Here is a 9,910-nt window from a genome sequence, read left to right on the forward strand (position 1 = left end):
TGGTTTCAACTGGACTGCTGTGATTGGATACAAACTGAGAGACTACGGCTGCTGTGATTGGGCGCGGAGTTTTGAAGCAGGGAGTCAGAGGAGGCGAGAGAGTAGACGGCATTTAACAATACAGGGAGGATATATAATACCGTTTATTTTTGGATTGTTATGGTGACATTGTAGTATTTATTTTCTTTTATAATATTAATAGTCTGATAGATCGATCTGATATTGTTTGTCAAGACAGTATTGTGTAAATACCATCGGGTTCTGTTCCGTTTAATTAAAACAAAACAAATAATGTTTCTACATATTGTTATGGAATGCTATTTTCTTTTAACACATTTTACATCTTGATTGTCTCTTAATACATCTCTCTCTCTCTCTCTCTCTCTCTCTCTCTCTCTCTCTCTCTCGTAGTATGGAAGCTGAATCACGTCATGAACCACGAACTGGTGTCAAGTAAACTAGCCATGTCAACAGTAAACGAGCCTATGAAAAGTGATGAGTATTATTAGTATTATATATAAAATGTAAAACAAGGTACTGCATATAAACGTCTAAAGCAGCCGTAGCGTCTCGGCTTGTATCCAATCTCAGTTGAAATCACACTATCGTCGCTCCCCATCATCATTGGGGCGTGTCTCTTCAGGAATACTGGTATTAAAAAAAAATGCCGCAAACCGGTGTTCTGCCAGTTTTTGCTTCCTTCGAGAACTGCGCATGCTCTTTTGCTACCTTGGTACACTGCGCATGCTCAGCACACATACCATGCCAGAAATAACTACGCAACCCTACCAAGAGAAGAAAAAGATTTAGAAGGTAAGATACTTTAATTTCTGCAACTGTTTATTAATAATATTATTACTTTTTAGATTGGAAAATATTGCAGCTGTTCTATAAGTGTCTGTAGAAAGAGACATTCAATAAATAAATAAAACATAGAAAGTTACTATACTTAAGTGGCTCAGATCACTCAATTAAGTTAGTACAATATGTTATACTTTTGTGACACTTCCTTTATTATTCACATTGCTTTTTAGAAATAGAAAATACAATTGCAGTTTGTATAAACTTGTGTGGTTGCTGACTTTTTCTCACCGGTGTGGTGGCTGAATCGCCTCCCTCACCCCATACTCCCCTCACATATCACGTGATGATTTGTTTTCATTTTGCTCTGCATTGTTTTCTATGAAAAATGCAATATTAAAACGTGTTTTTGTTATGAATGATGCACAATGAAGAGTTAAAGAATTCACTGTCAATGTAAAAAAACCAAAACAAACAGTGTACTTTGTTAACTAAAAAATGCAAGTCTAAATATTTTAATAATCTAGAGGAAAAAACTGCACTTTAAATGGTTTTTAACAGAACTCACTGGAACTAAACAAGTAATGCGTTTAACCAGTATTTTGTACAAGCTAGTAATGCATTTAATGGTAATTCTAGTATATATGAGAATGATGATCCACCTCAGCTCTCAAGACAGTTTTCTTTTCTTTTAATAGACAAGAAACGTTTGGTACTGTTAAATTAGATTTTAAGAATGTGATATCATCAACTGGATGTGCATTAATATAAGGTTTGGATACTTCAAAGGGGGCTGCAGCTGATCAGTTGGAGCTCTTCCTGCTAAAACTGGCTAGTAATATTATTTCATATCCTCTGGCGCATTGTTTTACTCTATACTTAAATACTAGAACCATGCCAACATTGTGGAAGCTTGCACATGTGGTACCAGTACATAAGGGAGGCTGTCAAATGGAGGTCGTCAATTACAGACCAATATCAGTGTTGCCTGTTCAGGCAAAGGTGGTGCTGGATCAGCTGAGAGTCTTTATTGACTCAAACAACCTGCTGTCCCTAATCCGGTCTGGTTTTAGATCATGGGACAATAACAGCAGACTAAACTGATGATATTTCAAGTGGCTTGGATATCCCCCAGGTGGCAGCTGCAGTCTTTATTGATCTGTGCAAGGCTTTTGATACTGTGGGGAATTGAGCTTGTCTGATAAAGCCATTGACTGGTTTCATAGTTATTTAATGGATAGCCAACAACAGGTAAAGGGAGGATGTATATTGTCTTCTCAGAGATAGAAACAGTGTACCACAGGGCTCTGTTTTGGGTCCAAAACTGTTTTCATTGTATACTGATGGTGTGTGTGGGAATCTGAATGGTCCATTGTCACCTATATGTGTGCTATATACTGCTGGATACTCTGGCACAGACACAATTAAAAAACTCCAAGAGCCTCTCAATATTGTACAACAACGTTTTTGGAATTTAAAGCTGTTGCTTTATACAAAAGAAAAAAAAAACCCAAAACAAAACAAACAAAAAAAAACTATGGTAATGTTTTTGGACCTAAATTTAAAAGTTTGAAACAAAACTTAATCCTTCCATTCACTGACAGGAGAGCCTCTTGAGGTGGTGGACAGTTATAAATATCTTGGGATGCCATTTGGTGCTACTTGCGTTTGTACTTGATAAATGCTCAGTTTTGTAAATATTTTATATTTTAACTATTACAAAAACAGTAACTTGAAAACGATTGAAAAGTAAAAATGAAATTTACCTAAGCTTCTTAACAAAAAAAACAATTACTTCTGTTTGCTCTGCAGTTCCATTCATTCTGCAGTTCTTCATCTTTGACCTCACCCGCCCCTGATCGTGTAATTATCGTTAGTAAGTTATACTTTATGTTATACTTTGATTGTGATCTGTTTAATGTTTTATTATTTATTTATTTTTTTAGAATGGAGCAAAAAGTTGAAGCTGTTTATAACTACCTGCAAAAAAAAGATTACCCAGATCATTTTACGAAATATCAACGGCAGAATCTCAGGCGTCTCGCTTCAAGGTATACTTTAGAAGGTTGGTGCAGGTATTGTTTATGTTCTTATTTTTCTTATTTTGGTTATACCAGTGTTTCTTTCGAATAATCAATAATCAAAATAATCATCTTTTTAAAGTGTTTTTATTTGAAGTGTGCGGTATATAGTAACTTACTGTTTGAAATTATTGTTGCGAAATAAAATGGTATTCGCTTTTCTGTAAACATACGAGATGCCTGTGGTTTCGTTGACGGATCAGTAGTTTTCAATGGATTTATAGCACCAACGGTAGATTCGTTAATCGACAATATCTGCCCCGCACTCCTCTTCTCTTCAAAGCTACACAGCCACTTTTAGTTAGATAATTCGTAGCATTAATCATTTGAAAGATCAAAGGGTGATGGCACAGAAATGTTTTAGGTTTAGTTTCACATTAACATCACCATTTCTACTTCAATCTTACAGAAAACACGTTATACCATTATACCAAGGGTGTGAAACAGAGAGTGGTGACAACGGTCTCCGAGGCCTTGGAATTATTCAGAGAATTCCACCACTCTGCTGTGGGAGGCCACAGTGGAATTAAAAAAACAAGACATGCTTTCACATCAAGATTCTACTGGCCAGGAATGTCAAAAGACATTGAAGACTGGGTATGTTAGCAACTCTTTTTATTCTTATAGAAGGAATGGAGCAGTTTATTATAGCAAATGCATATGCTGGGGAATAGTCACTTATATGATATTTATATATCAAAAGTTTCAATAAATATTATGCTATATTTTGACATAATGGGCATTATGCAAACCAAAAGATCGAATTTTCCATGCGATTGACATTTAATGTGTGATTTCGTATTCAAAGATTGTCAGACAGTTTCTTAACAAGAGAAAAGTAAAATACAAGTCTGACACTGCGTGAGTGATGCCTGATGAACCTTCACAGGTTTAGAAATACCTTTGAATTCCCAGCTAGCAGGCAGACCTTTGAACCCAGCCCTAGTAGTTTTATTACAATGGGATTAGTGGTAATTCTGATAGATGAGAAAGTGTACTCTGATTATTGGACAGCAGCCAGTATTCTGATAGTACACTAGCAACTCTTACATATATATAGTATGCTAACGCTAACATATGCTAAATACTACAAGTGTTTCCTTTTAACTTTGGGACAAATGTTTCTGAAGATAGATATTTTATAGACAATGTCAACGTTGTCCTCTGGTTGATAATAAAGTGGATTAGTGGCACTAATGATTATGCATATCATTATTCAAGAGTGTTGTCAAATTTCCAAATGAAATCAACTCAGTAGTTTATTGCTAAATAACAAATACGCAGCACGTATTTTTTAAATAAGTTTGCATATTGTAAATCTTGAAATGTCTCTAATGCAGATTTCAAAGTGCAGTAAATGCCAGAAAGTGGGGAAGTTACTGCACGTTGATACCCAGTTACAGAGAGTCAAGGTAATGTATGATGCAGGTGCACTTTATATCTACAATTATTATATATTATATATATATATATATATGTGTGTGTGTGTGTGTGTGTGTGTGTGTATATATATATGTATATATATATATATATATATATATATATATATATATATATATATATATATATATATATATGTATATTATATATGTACAAATTGTAACATGAGAATTGAACATTCAGAATTTTTTGTCAACTACATTTTTAGTGCAGTTAATTTATTATTGATAAATATCTTAAATGTCTACTTTTATGCATAAACAATTGTGTCAATTCTTACACATGCATACAATTTTAACATCTTTTCCAGCAAATGCAGACAATGAAGACATGTTACAGACTCATAAACCCAGTTGCTATGATCTGTTATTTGTTTATTTTTTACTGCAAACCTTTTTCTAAACCAAGTGATGATACGATACTTGCAATCTTACTAGCAACGTGTCTGAGGATGATTTGATAATGGTTTTGAAGGAAACTTTCAACAACACATAGAAGTTTCCATATCTCAATTAAAATCTACAGCAGGATAGTTAACTTTTTCTCAAAGTAGTATGTTTAAGTTATTTATAGTATTCAAACTTTTTGTTTGGGTAAGTGAATAAGTGTATGTATTTTTTGTACAAACTCCACATGTGTAATTGAAATTAGTAACTCTATTAGAAGCTTACTTAATGTAAAATAATATGTTTTTATGTTTTTCAAATACATTTTGAATAGTGTTGATATACACCTTTTTTATTTATCCCATGTCTACATTAAACCACTCATCTCTGCTCTTAACTAATAAAATATATGTTACACTCCTAGTCAGGGTTGAGTCAGTCACCAACAGAAATAACCATTTTGCGATTTGAGCATTTATAGTGATCAAAGAACGAAATGAAAGGTTATTTCAGTGTTTGAGCAAATTATTTTGATCAAATTACGAAATGGAAAATGTCAAACAAACAAAGAATGAAACAAAAGAAGAGACTGCTTTTTCTGTATTTGAGTAAAGCGATATAATCAAATTGTGAAATGTAAAATACCCTACAGTCTGCTGGAGGATCTCTTGAGTGCCTTTACAGTTGAATTGAATTTTAATTGTCCGATAGTTCATTCCTAATCTGGACGAAGTATCCAAAGAAAATAAACTTTGTTTTCATGCAGCAGCAGCAGCAGCAGCAGCTGATTCTGGGGCTATGCACAGCTTTTTTGTTAAACAAAGAAGTGCTTCTTATTTTTTTTTTTTAAATGTGGTGACGGGATTGCAAAAGGGTCTTTTGTATGGCTACTTGTTTTAAAACACACACACACACACACACACACACACACACACACACACACACACACACACACATATATATATATATATATATATATATATATATATATATATATATATATATATATAAAAAAATATATAAACAATTATGTGTTCCCCTTTCTCCAGGGCCCCCTTTGGGACGTGGGGCCCCGGAGACATTTACCCGTCCTCCCTGTCCTCTCGCTGGGCCTGGGTGTGGACACAGGTTTGCTACAGAAAAGAATATCATCGCCCGAAAGTAAGTTTGTTTTTTTTCTGTTACTTTTGAAGTTTGTATCAGGTGTCAGTTTCATGTAGTGCTGAGGTTGCCTTTTTTAATTTTATTGCATTGAAATATGGATTTAGCATACTTCACATTAGCATTTCCAGCAAATTCCATTAAGTTTTTAGTAATGCAATTTAATTTTCACAAAATTGTTCCAAACTGTTAGTGGCTTCTTAACACCACTCTAGTACAATTTGTAAATTTCCAGTACTTTTTGTTCTGTAATTGCTATGAAAAAAAATACTAACAATAAATCAAGTCTACTGTACATATAAAATATGTCTGTCTATTAGGAAAAGGTGAGACTTGTGAAGTAGTGATACTACTGTACATATTAAGTAAGTTTTACAAGAATAATTTTGTATGCACCAGGGGGAGCAAATCGTTGTAGCTATCAAAACTCCATAAATCTTACCTATTGTGCACTTGCATTTGCTATACAGGTTGCAAATGTGCAGTAATCTCTGTTTGCAAGCAATGTTTTTAGGTAGTGTTGCACTTCCTTGATAATTTCACATGGAGAGTGAAATTGTCCCCACCCCTTCAATACTTTCTTTCTTATCAGTAAGTAGCTGCCAGTTTTCCCTTCCCAACTAACTGTCATGCTTTAGAGCGAGTAACATGCATTCACCCTGAAGAAACTGCTGATGTGAAATAGCGAATGGAAATGCACAGCAGATGAGATTTATGTGATATGTTGTTATCTGCTGCAGTTATAAAACAAGAAACAGCCCCCCTGTCACCAGGTCCAGTCACAGCAATTCCCCCAGGGACAGGAGAGCAGTCGCTCGAGGGGCACAGCACATCAGAAGACACTGAGGTGGGATGTGTTGCTGGAAGAACAGATGGAAGCAGAGAGATGCAGTTCCTAAGTAATATGGAACAAGATGGAAAGATTAATAGGGTGATTACAGACCCTGAGTCACCTCCTGCATACTGGTACAAGAGAAACCCCAAAACTCCACCATTAAATGAACCCAACCAGGGTCAACCAAATCCAGGGAGCTACAGGATCAGCCATCGAGCTCACCCAGTCACCGAGGAGCAGCGTTCGTCAACGCCCCAGGTGTCCAAGATTGACATTCTGGAAGGCCAGCAAAGGCAGCTGCAAGAGATCCAGGCTGTCCGGGCCGAACTAGGCCAGCTGCGAAGCGTTGTTGATAATCGACTAAAGGAGCTGACCTCCAGTGTCTTGGAAGTGGCTAACATATTACGCCAGCTCATTCCCACCACTGCCCAGCACGCTTGCCCAGCACAGAAGGGGGAACCCCCATGTGTGGGTGGCTTTCTTGACAGGGGGATACCTCCTGAGCAGCAGGGATGGGTCAGAGTGTCTTTCCCAGGCACAGAGGAGACATCTGCCCAGGCGAATGGAGAGAGGGCAAGAATCACTGCCACTCTACCAGTACCAGAAATTAACAGGCTTACTGGATCGCCTTCTAAGAAAATGAAAAGAGAAACTTAAATACCATTTCATAATTGAGCCTACCAGAACATTTTTTATGTATTTATTTGTTTTAATTTATTGTTTTCATGACCTTGAATCTCAGTATATAATGTTTTTTTTATTTATTTTTTTATTATTCGAAACGTATATTTATGTTTTTAAAAGAAAACTTCACAAAGGTTTATTGAAGCAGTATACATTTATGGTTGTTCCTCTATTATAGTGATACGCCTTTTGTTGTAGAGTGTAATGTTGTACATTTAAACACATAACCTTTTTAAGTTATTGTTAAATGGAATGGCTATCTCTTAGTTTCCCTTCAGATGTTGCCTGCCTCAATGGGATTGATGTTAATTTAATTAAATATTTTGGCTCTGATGAATGTAAAATGAAACAAGTTACTGGGTGTAACAGAACTGTTGTATAGCCTACAGTGTGCCAGATATTTCAATTTGAAATATCACTAGTTTCTTTCCTCTCACAAGCATTGTTTCTAAAATAAAATAAAATAAAAACTAAGAACCTGACAATTCTGACAGTTATGAACATGTTTGTTAGAAATAAAGTGTTACACCAGTAGGCGGCAGTGTAATCTATGAGACATTCAAATTTTTATTTCTCAGCCCATCTGTAAGTTAAAAAAATAAACATCCATGTGTTGTCTTGGTTAAAGAACCACCTGCCAATTAATTGCAGTACAATGAAAGATACACGTTGATGTCTTTCGCAGTATAAATTACCGGTTATGCGAACAAGCACAAAAGTCTGCACAGCATATAGGTGCAATGTTAGAGTTAAACCTGATAAAGCTTCATTTGACCTTCTGAAATTAGTGGCCCCATGCAATCCTAAACTGGGATCACACATTTAATTGTTGTCAAAGATTCATTAAGTCATGTTTTATAGGTCCAGGATTTACTTGCAAAGGTATTTCCACTTTTGTAATTAGTGTAATAAATTGAAGTATAAGACAATATAAAGCTTTTGACTTGTTATAAATATGATGGAATTTAACCTGATTCTGCTTGGGATTTAAATCTTCTTTTTTTGTTTTGTTTTGTTTTCATGAAATTTAAATATTTAACCAGAGATCTTGACCTGAAAACGGTAAAAACAGCCGAAAATCTGACCCTTACTTTGACAGGGTAGCATCACGGCCAAGCTGTTCCCAGCAGGGAGAGAGACTGAGACAAGAAAGCTGCAGTGAAGCGCTTGTGCGCATGTTTAATCACCGAGACAGTACAACAGACAAACAAACAAACACATTAACACAACAGACGGCACAAGGGCCAAAACAAAAGCTCTACAAAACTCAGACATAATCACAGCACAATGACACGCACCTCCACCAACATTAACTCTTAACATTAACACCCTTTTTATACACATGTGACTGGAGCCTCATTAATTATTAATTCTTTATTCAATTTACAGCTCCAGCCACATTCCCATGTGTTCTGACAGGGAGGAATTTAACCCCCTCCCTGCCTGTCAACCTGTGTAATCAAATACATGGTTAAGCTAAACTAAGCTGTCATAAACCCATGCTTTTTAGATCTACTGTATAAGTATTTTTCCTGCAAGTAATATACATGTTGTCCATTTGAAGACCACTCTAAATCTCTTATATCCATGCTATGCTTCATATATCAGTAATCTTATACTAACGGAAACCAGAAGAACATACCTGGAACAATTTGTACATTTAAAATGTGTCTCCTGAGGCTTTTGTTTCACTTCCAGCTTCCAAAACTTAAGACAAACTTGGCTGTACTTTTCAAAACAGATAGACTCCTATAATCTGAACTAGACTATACAGTCTGAGTAAATGACAATTCTTAGGAGAGAGCCAGGAACATCTCTGTTTTGCTGTTGGTTTATTGAGCTGTGTTTTGAATCAAATTAAATCAAAATGCCCAAAGCCTGTGCTTCGTTGAAGAATTTAAAAACCATGCATACGTACAGTGAAATTATGCTGAATGGAATTCCGAGAGGTGCCTCAGGTATGTTTTTTAAAGGAGGTGATATGGGGAATACAGCATGGTAAGAACAGCAGGTGGCAATAGTGATGCCCCCAATAGGGTTTCTCTGTGATGCATTATGGAATACAGAAGGTGAAATGTGTGCTTTGATTGGCTGAAAGATCCTGCGCAGTCTATAATAAATATTGAGAGGCAATATTTTTTTAAGATGGTGCGCAATTTGGAAAATGCTTGTGGCATTAGACAATTTCTGCAAATATAGACTATGGGTAGTTCCATTACAGCATTACAGGTGATACAGCTATTGTAAATATTTGATTTGTGTCTAACTACTCTAGTTTCATTTAAAATAGGTGACATTTCCTCATGCTCTGAAGTGAAATAGTTTACCGTTGACGGTAAAAATGTAACGATGCAGGTGGCTGTCCTTTGCCAGCCTGCTTACGTCTCTGCACAGCTTTCACCTGTGATTCTTTTACCACTCCGAATTCTCAAACATCTTAGAATTTACACTGGTGGGGTGCCATTGCTTACTGCACTGAACAGCATGCACAGCTTCACCCTGGCTGTGTCTCTCCTTTACCA

The 9,910-nt window shown here is 35.9% G+C and overlaps 1 protein-coding gene across 2 annotated transcripts; it reads left to right on the plus strand.

The window, feature by feature from the left end:
• The first annotated feature begins 20 nt into the window (after window positions 1-20).
• Window positions 21-7,922, plus strand: LOC121297671 (protein SPT10-like). 2 transcript variants are annotated; one of them, XM_041224105.1, is made up of 6 exons: window positions 21-813; window positions 2,748-2,866; window positions 3,292-3,479; window positions 4,223-4,294; window positions 5,758-5,869; window positions 6,628-7,922. In XM_041224105.1, exons 2-6 carry the CDS (start codon window positions 2,749-2,751, stop codon window positions 7,359-7,361), a joined length of 1,224 nt encoding a protein of 407 aa, XP_041080039.1. In that variant the 5' UTR covers window positions 21-813; window position 2,748; the 3' UTR covers window positions 7,362-7,922. The 2 variants fall into 2 exon arrangements, with proteins under 2 accessions (XP_041080039.1, XP_041080038.1); XM_041224104.1 differs by having other exon boundaries at window positions 27-813; window positions 6,610-7,922.
• Window positions 7,923-9,910: the final 1,988 nt, after the last annotated feature.

Source organism: Polyodon spathula, chromosome 23, assembly GCF_017654505.1.
Source record: "Polyodon spathula isolate WHYD16114869_AA chromosome 23, ASM1765450v1, whole genome shotgun sequence".
Classification (NCBI taxonomy): Eukaryota; Metazoa; Chordata; class Actinopteri; order Acipenseriformes; family Polyodontidae; genus Polyodon; species Polyodon spathula.

Bases quoted from the DNA above. Each gene is read 5' to 3' on its own strand.
- LOC121297671 (XM_041224104.1), top strand. From the start codon at position 2,749: ATGGAGCAAAAAGTTGAAGCTGTTTATAACTACCTGCAAAAAAAAGAT. The intron at 2,867-3,291 runs GTTGGTGCAGGT...TCAATCTTACAG, and splicing joins TTCAAGGTATACTTTAGAAG to AAAACACGTTATACCATTAT. The intron at 5,870-6,609 runs GTAAGTTTGTTT...TATCTGCTGCAG, and splicing joins AAGAATATCATCGCCCGAAA to TTATAAAACAAGAAACAGCC.